This window comes from Hevea brasiliensis, unplaced genomic scaffold (assembly GCF_030052815.1).
Source record: "Hevea brasiliensis isolate MT/VB/25A 57/8 unplaced genomic scaffold, ASM3005281v1 Scaf1, whole genome shotgun sequence".
NCBI classification, from domain to species: Eukaryota; Viridiplantae; Streptophyta; class Magnoliopsida; order Malpighiales; family Euphorbiaceae; genus Hevea; species Hevea brasiliensis.
In genome coordinates, this window is record NW_026614585.1 from 7,392,942 (window position 1) to 7,411,304 (window position 18,363).

The 18,363-nt window shown below is 34.6% G+C and overlaps 1 protein-coding gene and 1 pseudogene across 1 annotated transcript; both read right to left on the reverse strand.

The window, feature by feature from the left end:
• LOC110646510 (eukaryotic translation initiation factor 4B3) lies at window positions 1-2,547 on the reverse strand. The gene is made up of 2 exons (XM_021799969.2): window positions 1,376-2,547; window positions 1-386 (listed from the first exon to the last, which is right to left on the reverse strand). The coding sequence occupies exons 1-2, from the start codon at window positions 2,464-2,466 to the stop codon at window positions 311-313; spliced, it is 1,167 nt and encodes a 388-aa protein (XP_021655661.2). The 5' UTR covers window positions 2,467-2,547; the 3' UTR covers window positions 1-310.
• Window positions 2,548-4,443: 1,896 nt separating this feature from the next.
• Window positions 4,444-17,005, reverse strand: LOC110646508 (probable magnesium transporter NIPA6; annotated as a pseudogene).
• Window positions 17,006-18,363: the final 1,358 nt, after the last annotated feature.

Here is an 18,363-nt window from a genome sequence, read left to right on the forward strand (position 1 = left end):
TTTCAGCAATAAAAATGCAAAATCCCCATAGATGTAAGACGGTCAAAATTGAAGAAGAAAAACTAGTAATGAAACAACACACATATTTCTGAATTCCAACTCCACCTACAAAACAATGCTATCGAGGCCAAATCAATGCTAATTACTTTCAAAGCCTAACAAAATTGTTCCCAGCGTGTTCAACATTCATAACACTTATGGCAGAACTCGCACAAATGAATAATAAAACAAAAATAACTTTTACTAATATCAAATTCGAATGCTCTCTCTATTTTCAATCCTCTGCATCTCATGAGTTAAGACTCCAACTTCAATTTCCTTCAGTAGGTCCATCCTCAGTAGCATGCCCGTTTTCAGAAGCATGATCATTCTCATTTGTCTCAGCACTGCACCCAGAGGAAACATTGATTTCACAAACTTTAGCAGCTCATCTCAATTTCACAGAAGAATATATATAAACCATAATAGGTAAGGACCTAAACTATTTTCTTTCTTGTTGAAATAATTTCACCACAGTAACATCTAACAGGACCCATATTTTGTCTAGGGGTTTTTCCTATTATCTGCGAAAACAATACTAGTAATCAGGATATTCAAAATAATTTTATAAGTCTTAAACCCATCCGTATGTATAGTACCTAACTGGATGATCCAAATTGAGCCATAATATATAAATTTACAAACCCACCCCCAACACAGCACCACCTCAATAAAGTTATTATATCTGTTAGAAAATAGATTCCACTCAATGTTAAGACCAACCCTAATGCACGTAGGCAATTTAATGCAAATAAGAAATGGTATAAATGTTTTAAGACGAACACTATATGTACTTGCTTCACACATCCCACCTGAAGAATGATACGAGAATTCATATAGAAGGAAGCTAGGGAGTGATTAAAAGAATTGGCTCATGGATTTGTATAAACCAAGAAGAGATGGGGTTTTAACACAAACACTATAGCATAAATAATAACAGTAGAAATCCAAGACTAGGGAGGAAGGACAAGGATGCAACAAAAGACAATGAATCCAACACACCTCACAACTCAAATATTCTCCCGATAGATAGAGGAGTTGGAAAACCTAAGTGACAAGGTATACTACTGTACAATTCTGAGAAACTCAAGTATCTTGAAGAACCCTAAAAAACTGGGACCAAAAATATCATCCCTCCATGGTCCAATGAAGTTAATAATACCTCCCACCAAATAAGAGTTAACGCCACACAGGCAGGTAATTGTGTGTACAAATAATTAAGTGATAATAAAATCAATACATCTTTCCAATCACAGAACATATATAAATGAGCCAAACTTCTCCTAATATGCTCACTAGTTAACCAAATAATCAATCAAAGAGCAATAAAACAAACCTCTGAGGGCGAGAACTGGAATCAGCAACATCAGGCTTCCTCCAGCTCCTCTCAACACGCTCAGTGCCAGAACCCCCACGCCCATTCCCAAAGCTCCACCGCCCAAATGATGTCGAATTGCTTCTTTCACCTTTTTCAATTTCTTTATTACCATTGATCTTCAGAGACTGCAGCTTCTCATCAATCTGTTTCCAGTCCTTTCCCTTCTCAGCTAACACCTCCTCTCTCGGCCTCGCCTCTCCAAATGGGCTCGAACCTTTGGGTTTCGCTGCTGTGCCATTCTCGTTACTTACAGGTACTGTGCGTGGCTGTAATACAAGCTTTGGCCTTACACTTCCTGTTCCATTAACGTCCTCTTTCTTCCTTCCCCAGTTATCGGAATCTGCTGCACCGCCACCACTGCTATAGGACCCGTTTCTATCTCTGGATAAAGAATCGAAACTCCCCCTCCTATCAAATCCACCGTTAGTGGCACCAAATCTCCGTGTCTCCGTTGGTTTATTGGCTACCCAGCTGTCTGATTCGTCGGCTTTTGAGTGAGAATCAAAAAAAGAGCCCCTTTCTCTCTTTTCATAGCCATTACCCACTGGTGATTTCTTCAACTTAGACCAATCATCAGTCTCATCAGCACGCGAAGGCGCTAAATCTCTGCTCACATCCCTATCTCTACTAGAAACCCTAGAATTACCACCACCCCATCTCGAATTAGACGAATCGTCACCGTTACGGTTGCTCATGCCATACGATTTAAAGCCGCCGCTGAGCCTAGCCCGCTCGAGCTCTTCAGCAGACCGCTGTCGGGGGCCAGTGGGGAGATTGAGGAGATCTTCATGAGTAAGGCCTCTGGATTGGGTAGGCTGAGACGGCTTAGCGGAGCCATAGGTGGCGAATTCAGCTAAAGATAGGGTTTGATTCTTCTTCTTCCTAGGCTGTTTGTTGGCTGCGGCGGCGGCTAAAGAGGGAAATTCAGACTCACCAGAAAAAGCATCAGTATTGTGGGGGGAATCCAATTGTTGTTGACGGAGCTCGTCCTCGTGCTCTTCGGCCCAAGCACCGGGCTTGCCCCAAGGAGAAGACACAGTTGCCGCCATGTTGATGTTTTTGTTATTGTTGCGTAGAGAAGAAAGGGCGTATGAGCTTGCGTTAGTTGGCAGCGAAGGAAGGAGACGTGGAGGTATATATTTATAATGAAGGGATAAAAGATGAGATTCTCTTCCAGAATGGACTGGAATGGACGGTGGTGATTTATCCTCCTCTATCTAAGGATAAATTTTAATAATTATCTCTATTTATATAATTATAAAATTATAATTTTTTAATTTTAAAATATAATATAAAAATATTTAAATTTTTAAATTTTACATAATAAAATCTCTCTAATTTTTAATTACTAATTTTTCAATTAAAAATTGATGTGAATAACTCCTATATAACGCTTAGTCAATATTTCTTTCTCTTCTCTTATTCAAAGTATAAAATTATTTTCTTTACACGTGAAAAATTATTTTATCTATAGAGAGAAGAAAGATTCAATTTACACATATCTTAAAAGAGAAAAGAGAAATACTAACTAAGCTCTATTCTAAAACCATCCAGATCAGAGTCTAACTAAAAAAATTTGTAATTAAAAATTAAAAAAAATTTATTGTATAAAATTTAAAAATTAATAGAATTTTATATTATATTTTTAGGTTGATAAAATATAATGTTATAACAAGATAAATTCAGAAATAATTCTCAAAATTTATCCCTTTTTTAAAGAATGTTTAGAGAATAAAATTGAATTATTGATTGCTGTTATTTTGTTTACAAAGGTTTTTGGTTTTTGGCTTGTGGGATTTGTATGGCTTTTATAGCATTAATAAAAAAAAATTAATAATTATTTTTTATTTTGAAATATAAAATAAAAATGAAATTTTTTTCCAATTAAATTTTTTTTTTATAATTTACTTAACAATCAATTTATATGAGATGAAAAGAATAGGAGTGAAATTTAAAAATAACAATAATAATAATAATAATAAAAGAATAGGAATGAAAAATTACATGAATAATAATTAAGAGTTTCATATACAGTATATTATTAGCAATAAAATAAAAATATTTTGAATTAATTAGAATTATAAATAATATTAAGAAATAGTATATGAAATAGTTAATAATAAAATTTATTAAAACTATCATATTATTCTTTTATTTTTCCATTATTAACTTGTATTAATTACATAAATTTTTTTTTTCAGTAGCTATCAATGAATATTTAATAAATGCTCTATTTAAATTATAATTAATGTCAATTATTTTCGTAAATATTGTTAGTAAGGTAATTATTCAATATATATATATATATATATATATATATATATATATAAAGAAAATAATTAAAATTTTATATTTGAATCTTCTAGATAAAAATAATAATTGAAGGTCCAGATAATTTGCTAGTTTTATAAATGGAAGACATACGAGCAGTAAGAGAATCCCCTGAAAATTATGATATCCACTCAATTTTCATGAGATGCCTCACAACAGCTCGCTCCCAAAAGAAAAGGATCAGTGGTAGGACATGGCCACCTTTTTCAGGCCTCAAATTCAACTGCACAGAAATCTTAAGGCCTGGCCTGGATCGACGCATCCTATAGTAACCTAATAATCGAATCTCATAATTTAAATTCTCGTTGTCCTTTTTTTTCCTTTAGAAATTTGAAGTAGCAAAGGTTTCATCTCCTAGTTAAGTTACAAGTCTAAGCACAGCTTCGACGGTGAGATTCAGACCGCCGTGAACAGGCTTACTGAGAGCTGTAAATACCATAAAGCATAGCCTGAAGGGTGGGTAAAATCACGCAGAGAATGCTAAATTTTTGCCGCTTTAAGTTTGGCAGTTTTCAGTTTTGTTTGTGGTCAAAAGACGACAGCCGAGGGGCTCATTTCAGCAAATCCAAACATCTAATGCCTAATGGTAATAGTTCAACCTTGGAATTTTTCATAAAGCATAATGACAAACCTGTCCACCTGACGAGGCATGAACTTTCTTGCAAGCCTGATCTTCTAGTCCATTCCTCCAAATCTAAAAAAGAAAGGAACTTCATTATTATATATCAATTGCACTAGAAATTCAATCAGGATTGTAATTTACTAATGGCAATCTTTTGGAAGTAAACAGTTTACAAACTCAAGAATCAATCAAACTCGATCATTTTATCATCAACTGAAACTATAAATTGAAGAGAATAGGTAATCATCAGTATTTGCAAGTATTGTGTTGGGCTATGGGGCATCATGGACCTGCGATTAGATCTGTGCATCCTTTTTCTATTCTATTCCTAAAATAGCAATCCAAGACTTGTTGATAGTTTGTGAATGGCTTAAGTGACTCAAAATTAGAAAGCTATGCTCTTTGACTCGGGGCCTCCTCCCACAGCTTGTCATGGCATCCACAAAAACCAATCCACAATATTCCAACTGCAGAGTTTGTCCAGAAAAGAAGCTCCTCACTCTGAAAATGCATCTCTCAAACACCGATTGCAGGATGCTACAACAGTAGGGATAATCTTCCTTTCACAACCATCTAAAAGCAGTAAGACTCATTGCTCTTCTGAACTTTGTATGTTTATTAAATGTTCTTCAAGACTCTTAACGGAATCTTCATTAACTAACCATGTCACAGTTCCTGCAGTAAAATATAAGAGATGAGGCTAACAAATGACGTCATAAGCTCACATTAATAGCATGTTTGCCACAAACAAAAACAGATAGTAATCCTACTATGAAAAAAGCATATACAAACAGTCAACTATAACAATGCAACCTGAATTTCAGAACATTTTAATTGACAGGCAACCAGAAAATCTGTTCAAATGTGAGAAGTCAGAGGATTTTGGATATGTGCCAACATGAGGGCAAAACACCCGCTTGTCAGTACACAGTTTGTACTGGCATCATATGGACTCAGCTGAAGAAAACAAAGACTTTCCTGCAGATTATTTTCTAGATACAGAGAAACAAGATAATCAATATAATAGCATCGTTTGCTTGACAAAATTTTTGGGTTTCTAATGACACCCATGGACTCCATATTAAGGAGGATAACCTCCAAGTTCCTAGTCAACACACACACACACACACACAGAATGTTTCCCATCTTTCAGATGCAGACAATTAGAGTTTGAGGACTTCATGTAATATGGATTTCATTATCCAGGTTTTCATTAGGACTCATTTGGAATATGTTTTTTACGCATATGTTGTTCCTTACACTGTCTTATATGTGTGTTTATTTCAGTAAATTAGTTGCTGTCAGTATTTTTACATTTAGGGGCAAGGTTGACTCTTTTAATTTCTATCTTCGCTAGAATAGGCTGGGATAGATGACTTCAAACTTACGTTGAATCTTGGTTTTTCCCAGAGCTTTACTTTTAGTTCAAAGCACAAATCCTTTCAGGCTTGAGATCAGTTTTATGAGTCCAGCTCCTTAATATTTATACGTAATTTAAGAACAAATATATTAATGCCCTTAATGCTTTCATTATCTGTATCTTATATAAACAGCATGAAGTGTGACATTTGGAATGCTGAAAAATGTCCTTAGAAACTCTAGTTATTACAATTCTGCCACGCCTTTTAAATTGTATTCGATTTGTCATTTGATTTAATTACAAGTTTGCCATTTTTAGCTGTAAAATTTTTTGGGGATGTCAAAAAATGTCCTTTTAAACTCTATTTAATTACAAATTTGCCAGTTCCTCTTAAATTCTATTTAACCATGTCCTTAAACTAACATAAGATGGCAAAATTATATTGATTAATTAGAATTATGAGAGTTATAGAGGATTCCTTGAGATTTGGCGAAACTTATAACTTAATCCCTTAAATTTTTTTTTCCCCCCAAAGGTAGATTGCATTAATAGCCCAAGGAGGGCAAGGAAAACATACAAAGTTAAACTGAGTCGAAGGATTTAAATAGAAAGAATCATCCCCTAGCAAGACAATAGGCTGCAGAGTTCCTTATCCTGTTGACATGAGCAAAGTTTATCATATCCAAATTTCTACTCAAACAAATGGAGTCTGAAATAACACGTTGAATGATTGGATGCTGCATAAACCTCTACACTGATTAATTATCAATAGAGCATTGCCTTCAATAATAACTCTTTGGAGCTTCATGAGATTAGCTAGTATCATTGCTTCTCGACAAGCCAAGGCTTCCAAAATTATAGGTTCTGTAATACCATGGAACCTCCTACAGAACCATCCCAGCAGCTTGCTATCAGCATTTCTAGCGGACAACTACAACGCCCATCTTTGAAGACTGACAGACTGCTCCCTCAAAATTGATTTTAACAACTCCTTGTGGTGGAGGGAACCAAGTCATGGGTGACTGATGGATTTCCGTTTGAGGCCTTGTCAAGGCTGTTGCAACAGAGATAAATTCTTCATACTCTAAAACTGCAGTTTGAATTACTTTGTCTAGGCTCCATCTTCTCATCTTGGAATACATAATGATTCCTGCTCTTCCATATGTTCCACAAAAGGAAAGCCATCAGAACCAAAGTACTAGGATCATGATGATTGTCAGTAAAATGCGAGACTAATTGAGTCCAGTAATCTACCATAGATGAACCCCTAATGAAGGAAGACTAAAGCATGACTGGAGATAGAAACCAACAAAGCACTACCCTTGTGACATTTGAAAAACAGATGGTCATGCATCTCTTTGTGACCACAAAATTTTCATTCTCCAAGCAAGTGAGGCAAAATCTTGTTAACTTGAGCATTTGTAGGCAACCTTTCCTTTAACATCTTCCACATAAAAATGGATAATTTTGGTGGGAGCTTAAGTTTCCAAAGCCCTTTCCACAGTTGAGAGTTAAATCGATCTGAGGCTGGACTTGGGCCTGCTTACTTGTGAACAAGATGGGACTATCTTTTCTTACAAGCCAAAAAATACCGACCTAACTGTATACTGCCCTGAATTAGTATAGTGCCAAATGAGAGAATCTGGTTCTCTAAACATACTAACAGGCATTTAGAGGATATTCTGGACTTCTTCTTCTTCAAAAACTGCTCTAAGATTAGATATGTTCCAAGATGCCGAGTGTTCGTCCAGTAGTTGCACTACCCATACAATAGCAAGGTCAGCATTACTCTTCACCTTCAGTAATTGGGGAAAAGATAGAGGGATCCATCTCTCTACTTTGCATAAAATCGATTGCCCATCATTCAAGTTCCATCTAATCCCTTCCTGCAGCAATTGTCTACTGAAAATGCTTTGCCAACCCATGAAGGTTGAGAGAACTGTCTAGCTTGTGAAAAGGATGAGAAGGGAAAATACTTACCCTTAAAGACCCTTGCCAGAAGAGAATTAGCTTGAGATATAATTCTCTAACCTTGTTTAGCTAAAAGAGCTCAATTGAACATCTCTAAATCTTTCAAACCCAATCCACCTTGTGCTTCCCATGCCACCCAATGTATCCTTCTTTCCTACTCTTTTTGCCGACACCAAAAACTTGCTACCATGCTATTGATTTCTTTGCAAAGAGTCACTAGAAGCCTAAAGCAACTCATAGCAAACACAGGAATGGCAGTAGTTATAGCTTTAATAAGAACCTCTTTCCCTCCTTGTGAAAGCAACTTCTCTTTCCATCCTGCAAATTTAGCTTGAATTTTATGCTTCATCTCCTTAAAAGATTGAGATTTGGATCTCGAAAAATTTGAAAGTAAGCCAAGGAATTTATCCTGTCCTCCCAAATTTTTGAGACCCAAAATATTCAAGATTTGTCTTCTCAAGTCTCTAGGAGTATTAGCACTGAAGAAGATATAAAACTTGTCGAGATTGACCATTTCTCCGCTAATCTCCACATATAATTGTAGCAAATGATGAATTTTGTTTGCCTCTGCTGTTGTAGCTTTTGAAAAGATGATGGAGTCATCTGCAAAAAGGAAATGCTTAATAGGAGTACCATGTCTAGATATGGTAATGCCTTGGATTGAAGAACTGCTCAAGTGATAAGATAAGCCTTCTGCACAAAAGAGGAATAGGCAAGGGGAGAGAGGATCCCCTTGCCTTAAGCCTCTAGAAGGAAGGATCAAACCAAACCGATGCCCATTAATTTGAACTAAGTATGACACTAAATCCAAGTTCCAAGAAAACCAAAGCATTGAAGCATATGAAACAAAAAAGCCCATTCCACACATTCATAAGCTTGACTTATATCAAGTTTGATGGCCATACCATAGCTTTTCCTCATCCTTCTAAATTTACGACCATGCATAATCTCATGGCTTATGAGGATGTTGTTCGAGATGAGTCTACCATTCGTAAATGCATTTTGTTCCTCACTGATGATAGAGTTCATAGAGGGTTGCAATCTATGAGTGAGAATCTTGGGTATGATCTTATAAAAGACATTGCACAAACCAATAGGCCTCAAATCTTTAATAGTGCTAACTCGTTTAACTTTCGGTACATGAGAAATAACAATGTGATTAAAGCTTTTGAGCATTCTACCTTCATTGAAGAAACTCAAGATAGCCTCACTAACTTCTTCTCCCATAATTGACCAGTAGCTTTGGAAAAAATGACCAGTTAATCAATCATCCCTAGGGGCTTTTGAAGGATTTAAAGAAAAAGCTGCTAGTTTGATCTCCTCTCTTGTTACCGGCCTTATCAATTGCAGGTTCATGCTCTTGTAACCCTTGGAACAAAACCATTTGTCAGCAAAGTGAAATTAGAAGGATTGCAAGATCTGTAAATATTATTAAAATAGTCTACTGCCACATTGGTAATGCCACGAAGAAAGTGGTGCCAACAACCTTGCTAATCTTTCAATTTTAAAATGCCATTTCTTCTTCTCCTTTGTAAAACTTTAGCATGGAAAAATTAGTGTTCTTATCCCCTTTCATCAACCAATCCTGTCTTGCTTTCTGACTCCAGTACAATTCTTCTCTCTTCAACTCAGCTTTCAAAACTTGCTCAATGCCTCTGATAACGACATTATGCCACACCGGTTGTCTCTTAGCTTCAGTCAACTGGTTCTGTAAGTCTTGGATGTTCTGCCTTGAATTTTGATTAGAACTCCTCCTCCAATTCATTAAGTTGTGCTTGCAGTGCTTAACACCTTAAACATATGTGAGCCTTGGACATTACTTTGCCATGCGTCAATAATGATCTATTCAGCTTCTCTACTTCCCAATCATCAAGCATCAAAGCTAAATATTTGTTTAGGCTTTGGAATATCATTTTTGGTGGTAAAAAAAAGCGGCCGATGATCTGACCCTACATCATCCAATTGGTGAATGACAGTATTAGGATACATCCTAATCCAATCGAGAGAGCTAAGGCCTTTATCAAGTCTTTCTTGTATGTTAGTCGCCCCATCTCTTATGTTATTCCAAGTGAAAATTGGCCCGAAGTAACCCATATCTAACACGCCCATTCTATTTATAAAGGTTCAAAAGGACAAAATCTTATTGGGAAACTGATTATCCCCACCTTTCTTTTCTCGAGTATCTAGGAAGGTGTTAAAGTCTCCCATAAGAACCACTTCATCTTTCAGGTTGCTCTTATATTCAATTAATTCATCAAATTGTTCCTGCCTCATCAAGTCATCAGAATGCAAGTGTAAAGCAAGTAAATCCCAAACAACATCATATTGCAAATCAACAATACACACATGAACATAATGGGAATCATTACTGATAATATTAATATTAAGAGTGTCTTTCCAAGCTATACAAATACCCCTGACAACCCTATTGGGTCTACAAAAAAGAAATCAAAAAGATCACATTTTTGAAACATCGACTTCACTACTCTAGCCTTATTTTTAGTCTCAAACAAGCACACCATATCCAGGAAATAGAATTTACATATTCCTTTCCGATGATGGTTATCAGGGAGCTCCTCACACCCTGACAATTCCAAGCCAATAGCTTCATTTGAATGATTGGGGCCATTTTTAGTTGGCTTCCTCTACCGTTTCAGATTGTGCAACATTCAAGCAGGCTTTCTTGGTGTTCCTTCCTTCTTTTGTATCAATTTCATGCTTTCTTCATATCACCACCTACTGCTTGTCATCTTTTCCAACTTGTTCATTTTTTTCCTCTTTATCTTCGGTAGTTAGGGCCTTAGCATTTTCTCCTTGATCTCTAGCTCGCCTTTTCCATTTCTTCCTAGTTCCCGCTTCCTCCAGAATTTTCTCCTCTGTTTTGGTCAATTCTGTGTTGTTGGCACCCTCCTTTTGTAGTCCTTGACTTCCTTTAAATAATTCTACTACCATGAGAATTTGCTGGTCAAGCGAAAATTCCTATCTAGCCCTATTAAGTCAGCATATAGCTTTGGGCATTCCTTACTTACTGAAGCTTTCTTTTTTCTCGTCTACCCCATCTTACGGCCCATATTGTCCATATTTTCATTTGAACAACCCATATTAAAAGCTGCAAAAGGTCCCATCTAGCCCATCTCCTTTTTCTACTCTGTTACCTTTAGTGATGGGCTCCTTCTCCAACAAGTTGATCGGTAAGATAGGATCTATTTTCCTGTATTTTTAAGGAAGTGGAAAAGTGACCAGCTGTTGAATTTTTCTTTTCCTCTAAAAAATTCGGCGATGCAGAGTGGGTTTGTAGGAGATGAATTGCTGACTTCTGGAAGTAATCCCACATAAACGGGAAATTTTGGAAGAAGTTATGAACCTTGGTTCCCAAAGAACCAGATAAGGAAAGATATGCTTGAAACAGGCCCGGGATTTCCTCTTTGGATATCACTTCTGTCAAATCTTAGTGAGCAGTTTTCGATGCAAGCTCACGAACCAATGTTGCATCAGATAAGAAAGAATGGCTCTCCAGTCCTTCCCTTGCCGCCGAACTACCAAATTCATCAGGGAGATTCCTTCCCAATGGGGTTTGTGTCAATGGAGGAACATCTGATTTGTGAAAATCTGGAAGGGTAATGGTAAGAGTTTGTGTTTGTTTGGCTTTATGGGATATGTGAGGATCGATACCGTAAAGATGTTCATCCATAGGGAAAAGAGATAGTTGTGGAGATGGATTGGCATTTTTGGACAGGTTCATCTAAGAGTCTACATGCTCAGAAGAAAAGGATTAGTTCATATTCTGTTATTTGGTATTTGCTTTAGGAATCAAAGGAGAAGGGAATGCTTTTAGCCAAACTCCATATTTCTATTTTGAGTTTTCAGATTGGTTTGGATTGCCCCCCTTAGCTTCCATACATGCTCTACTAAAATGACCCACACGACCACATAGAAAACATAATCTAGTAACCTCTAGTACTTCAAATCCACTCAGTGGAGTTTTCCATCTAGCTTTCTATTCTAGAATCCAATCTTAAAAGGTCGATCTACCAGTAACTCCACCCTCAACCATAGATAATTAGGAAAGCCTCTGATACCATCCCTATCAAAATCTACTTCTACAAAATTCCCCAGCATATCTCCAATCATTTTTGCATTTGTTGGGTTTAGTTGATTTGGGGGCAAGCCATGAGCTTGGACCCAAAAAAGGGAATGAGTGAAATGGATTTCTTCAAATGCTTTGTCTGGAGGCCATTTTTGTATGGATAGATGATAATTGTGAACTGACTAGGGCCTGTTTTCAATCACAAATTTAACATCAACCTCATGCTCAAACTTAAAAAGAAACAGGTTGGGTTTTTTGGGTGCTACTTGAAAACTCCTTCTAGTATTCCAAGATTTTGATAGAGCTACCTTGATAGTGGCCACTTGGAAGGTTTTATGGGAAAACAATTTGCCCACCAAAATGTTTGGGTTTGAGGATGTTTCGGTGTCCGTGGTTGGGGTTAGTTGAAGAATAGGCTCCTCACACTTCAGATTCTGAGCTTTGGAAATAAGGGTGGAAACATCCATCTCACTAATTGGCCATAGTTGAGAAGGAATAAATGCAAAAGCAGGTCGACTAGGAATTGGTTGTTGAGAAAATATAAAGAGGAAAGATGAAGAATGGTAGGAGAAGTGAGGTTTTACTAGGATAGAGAAGGAACCATCTTACAAGTAATCACGAAAAGTAGAATGGGTATCTCGATGGGAGAAGAAGCAACACGATCTGCAGAATTGGTCAATTTCCCCCTTAATTGGAACCATCTTACAAGTTATCACCAAAAGTAGAATGGGTATCTTGGTGGGAGAAGTAGCAGCATGATCTGCAAAATTGGTCAATTTCCCCCTTAATTTAAACTTTATATTTAAATAATATAATAAATATATTATTCTTCCCAAAATTAATTCTTCTTCCTATCAAGAATTTTCCAAAATTGTTCTGAAATTTTTCTTAAATTTTCAGATATATATTTTTTAGATTTTAATAGGTAAAATTTTGATTTCTTAAAATAAACTAAAAAAAATTATAGCACCAGAAAAAATAAAGATCCGGTCGGATCTGGTTTATGAGTCAAAACTCAACCTACAAGATCTCTTCTGGGGCTCCGATCTTCGTGTTTCTAACAGCTACGAGTTCGTTTGGGGACAGTTCGGTAAACGGAGGCAAGTCCTCACTTGATCCTAATCTATGACGACTAGTTCGGAATCTCTTAGAATATATATATATATATATATATATATATATATATATATATATATATAAAGACATTTTGATTATTTTTGCTATAAGTAACAATCAATTGAACAGAAAATTGGATTAAGAGACTAAGTTATAGATTTTGCCAAATCTCAGTAACTAAATTGTTTGATTTCGAAAAACAAAGACTAAATTGTAGGTTTCGCCAAATCTCAGGAGCTAAATTATAATTTACCTATTAGAATTTAGGTATAAAATTTGGGTATTGTATAAAATTTCTTTGATTTTGAAAGGTTTGATTTAATTGTCCAAAATTAAAAAAATTTGGATAAAATGAGTAACAAACGCAAACTTTTGGATTTATTATATCAATAGGACTAATATTTCACTATTCATTTCAAATTTATCACTATAACAATGTAAATATGTTTACATCAATATAGATATTCATAAGTATATGTAGATGTTCTCAACAAAAGCTTTTGTTATTAATTTAATTTTTTTTTTATCCCTATTCATCAGGAAAAAAAGGTGTGAAACATTTGGTTGGAAATCTTACATAATAGAAATTAGGCTTTCAAACATAATATATAAAATATTGTGAGATCTAATTAAAAAAAAAAAATCATTTTCCTGGTGTGAGTATGCACATCTGTGTGTATACGTATGCATGCATATAAAAGATTTTTTAGCCTTAGCCCAGTTTTGACATTGAATGCATTCATATGAATAGTTTATCCACTATTAGAAGATACACATAAGGAAGAAATTTGTGTAAAAATGTAAGCCCAAGTAAGCTCAATGGTGAGTGCTACTAGTCCAATAAATTCTTTTGGGTTTCAATTGACCCTGATAACAGAAAATGAACAAGTAAATTGCATCATTAATTAGTCTCTCAAATTAGGGCTTGAATTACATAGTTCACTAAACTTCAATTTGTTTCAACTTTATCATTCCATTTATTTTGTTATGATTTAGTCATTGTTGCTAGAAATTTTATCAATCCAATAACAAAAACAAAGATATCCAAAGTGGCAGACTAATCAGCATTTAAATACTGAATAGTTAAACAAAATCAAAGTTAGATAATGGAAGTAAGACGAAATGAATCACTGATCTGAATTTGAACCCTAAAGTGTGTGACTAACAATATAATTTAATCTAAAATGAGCTGGCCCAAAACTAGGTTTCATCAAGAAATTAATCCACAACATTCCCACATCTTATCTTGGGGAGTACAATAAAGTTGGCCATGAATTAAAGAGCTCTTCACAATTCACCTAGGCATAAATTCTTCATGAGCAGCAAAATAGCCATAGGCAAATATCAGATATTTACTTCCAAACAATGAGATGGCAATAACCTCTTTTTGTGTGTGAGTGCATGTGCCTAGGTAGACGGAACCAAAATGGGACATGAGATAGGACACAGGGATACAGCATATTCTAAAAAGTAGGACACAAAATGCTAAGGATATGGAACACTAGAGAAGATTCTATGAAATATGTTTACTAAATTTATAATGATATTATTACTTCAAAGTTAGTTACCCCACAAACATTAATTTCAGTAATCCATCATTAAATTCTAACAAAGAATGAAGCTTTTTTTTTAAATCCATTTTTTTTCTTTGGTTTTATTTGTCTTTAAGCATTTAACTTTTTAAAATTATAATTAAAGGCCATCATAAAATTTTTTATTTGTAAATCAACCATCAAAGTTCCTTGAATGTTTCCAAAGAATTTCCAATTTTTTTTTTTTTTAAAAAAAAAGGGGGAAACTTTTTTGAAGTTTCTAAGAAGTTTCAATGTTTGAAATGTGTCCCACACAAGAAGGTTGGCCTTGGCCTTCTAGAGGTTTTCTTGCTTCCTGGACATGTATGCATGTTCCCCTCCCTATGACCCATGCATGCCCTTGGGGTTTCAATTTGTTAGAATATGCTGTGATTACCCAGTTATTGTGCTGTGTAAATATGCCTGTGATTATGCCAGTAACAGTGCCCTCGTAATTAACATTCTATACTTGGTGCATGTCAAGTAGCATATGTACCCCAGTAGCTAGAAGGAATAATCAAGCTTTTTTCTCCCACATTCCTGTTCTATTCCTTCTTCTTTTAAACAATACCAATTAAATGTGAAATTTTGCAAACGTACCCATTGTATACCAAAATACCTAATTCTACCCCATTGAGTAAAATGGCCGGAAAATATGTGAAATATTAACAACCTTAACTCTATCATTCACCAACAGAACACCAAGAATAAGCCCAGGAATCTTATATAACAATACCATAAAAAAAAAAAAATGTGAATAGAATAACCAGAAACATGGATGACTTTTAAATTTTACCTTGCTGTGGTAATTTAATTGCGTAATGACACAAATCACTGCCACTGTAAGGAAAAACCAAGTATACCAAAAATAATTAATTAAAAGGAAGCATAATTACCGTAATTGAACCAATTAAAATTCCCAAGTATACCAATATGTTTGTTGGCCACAGTGAGGTTCAAAGTGCAAAATCAAAGCTAACACCACTGAAAGTGAAGCTGCTACATATATTAAAAATGCTGTAAATCTGACAGAAAAACAAACGTAATGAGTAATTATTGAAGATATTGTGTTACAATAGATATTAAACAAAAAAAAAAAAGGAATATTAACCTGGTTGGGTTGCCAAAGTCCAAGTTTCTTGTACAGAATTACGAGTATGTTCTTGAGTTGCACGGATTACAATAACTACTTAGCCAACAATGCAGGAAACACATCCAACAATGCCCATTTTCCACAGTCATTCCTTCAACATGAAGTGTGCCAAAATTGCACTATTCAGATTACACCAAAGACCTTAGTTTTAAAACAAAAGATTAACTCTTATATCAGAAGATACTACAAAGAACAAACTGTAGAAACATCATTCAGCATTTACCTTATAATTATACTAAGTGCACCTAAAGGAGTCACTAAAACTGCAGGAGCATAAACATAAGCCACAAAATTTGCGATCTCTCCAATAAACACTGTTTTATAGAAGTTATTAAAGCAAAAGTCGATAGCCCACTGGATAACAAATATAATTTCACAGTTTTAAAACCTGAAGGATGTGCCAGGAGAAAGAGAGAGAGAGAGATAGAAACTTGCATTCATATTTATGAACTTACTTGTGACCATGCCAGCCCACCATAGTGGCTCCAGTAAGTATAACCCCCAACTCCTATATTATTTAGGAGGAATATGTCAGTTTATGCCAGTTGAAAGCTAATTAATAATGAAGTTCTTGTTAATATCAAGAAGGAAGCAAAATCTCTACTTATCATTCATTCGAAGCCTAAAATGAGGTGTAACCCATAAAAGACAAATACCCACGCAGAGTATTTGCTTCAGAAACTCATGAACACTTTTATGTCCCATAAAGTACTCGCAAGGCAAAAGCAATTCAATACACGGATACTGCAACCGCAAAAAGAGGCATAGAGATGTTTGCTTTTTACCTTCAACAAAATAGAGAATTTTCATAGAGTACTTTCCCACATGATTATAATGAAGCTATTTCTGATCTTCATTCATGTTTTCTAAACTGGAGTTATATTTGCCAGCATTCAACCAAGATTATCGAATTTTTTAAAAAAAAAAATGAAATTTCATGCAGCTTGTGAATGAACAGTCAGAAATTTCATCAAATGCACAATCAAAACACTCCTTAATGGTAATATGATCTCAGACAATTATATCCAAATTCAGATCATCTAAGTCACTGAATGAGCAAAAAAATTCAGCAATACAATTAATACCCAAATAAACAGGGGAAAAAAAACCGCTAAGATTTTATCAAAATCAAAGCAAGTAACCAGCGCAAGTGCCAGTAGCACCAGCTCGCTTCAGCCCCTTCTTCAAAATGAAGCTCGACCCAATAAAAGCGCTGGATGCCACCGCCAGGATTAGCCCTTTTGAATTATCTGATACTCCCATCGCTTCCAGGCTTCCCCTTCTTCTAATAGTTGCTTATTTCATGTGCATAAAAATTGAAAAACATTTCCTTTCGATTCCAAACCAGTAATTCGAAATTAAGGGCCTACCGTTGAATACAGCTGACGGCAGCTGCTGTTAGCTCATAGCTAAATGATAGTCGATGATATTTTTATTTATATTAAGTGTTTAATAAAATTATATTTATGTGAAATGATTAATAAAGTATATATTATATAATTTATTTTATTATTTAAATAAATATAAAATTATAAATTTATTATATTATATTATTTATTTTATTTTTAAATTAAATATATAATTATTAAATTAATATATTATATTATTTAAATAAATATATAATTATTAATCTTTTATATTATATTATTTATTTTATTATTGAAATAATAAAATAATTATTTTTTAAGATAATTAAATAATTTTAAAAATATAAATAAAATAATTATTATTGTTAATAGAAAAATTTATAATTAATTTTAAGTTTTTGGATATAAATAAATATTTTATATTTTATGTTATTAATAAAAAATATTTTAACAAAGTTGAAATAAATTAATTAAAATATTAAAATTACAAATAAAAAAATAAAAATATTAATAATATTAATAATATTAATAATGTTAATTTTCAAGTTAAATAAAAAAGGATAATATAATCAAAATAAAAAATAAAATCAGATCAGCTATCAGCTGATAAGAAACAGCTCTAAAAATAGAGCTGATATAAACTGCAACTGATGGGTATCATATCAGTTGCCCATCAGCTATCAGCTCTATTTTTTTAAACTTGTCAAACACCACAATTTACCTGTTTGGGTGTCTATCAGCTATCAGCTGCACCCAACAGGTAAACCAAACATCCCCTAAAAAGAACTGAAATTTAGATCAGAAACGGAATTGAATTCTCGCCAAATGAAAATCCAATAAGAGAAAAGGGAAGTAAATATATATATATATATATATATATATATATATATATAGAGAGAGAGAGAGAGAGAGAGAGAGAGAGAGAGAGAGAGAGAGAGAGAGGTCCAACGAGAATCGAACAGATGTTGCTAAGTGAAACGCCAAGTTTCGTTTCAACAATAAAATTTTGGCTTAAAATCTTGGTGGAGAGAGACAGAGATAGATCTAAAAAGAATTAAACCCTTCCCGTCGACGGCGACTCTATTTCAGTACGGAAATCGCGCGTAGAGAGCAGCAATCAAAGAAAATCCAACATTAGCGAGCAGTGGATAAACTTTAACCCTATGGATCAAGAGAAATGGGAAGCCGATTTTCGTCAATTCTCATGTTTGGACAGCAATTTGAAGATGCAATTTGAAGATGGAAAGATGAAGAAAGAAGGAAAAAAAAGGTATTTCTCTGCTCATTGCATATGTTTCCCTCCAAATTAGAGGGATCAGAGGGAAATTGTTCCTATTCATGCGGAATGACTTTAATGTCTTTTGATCA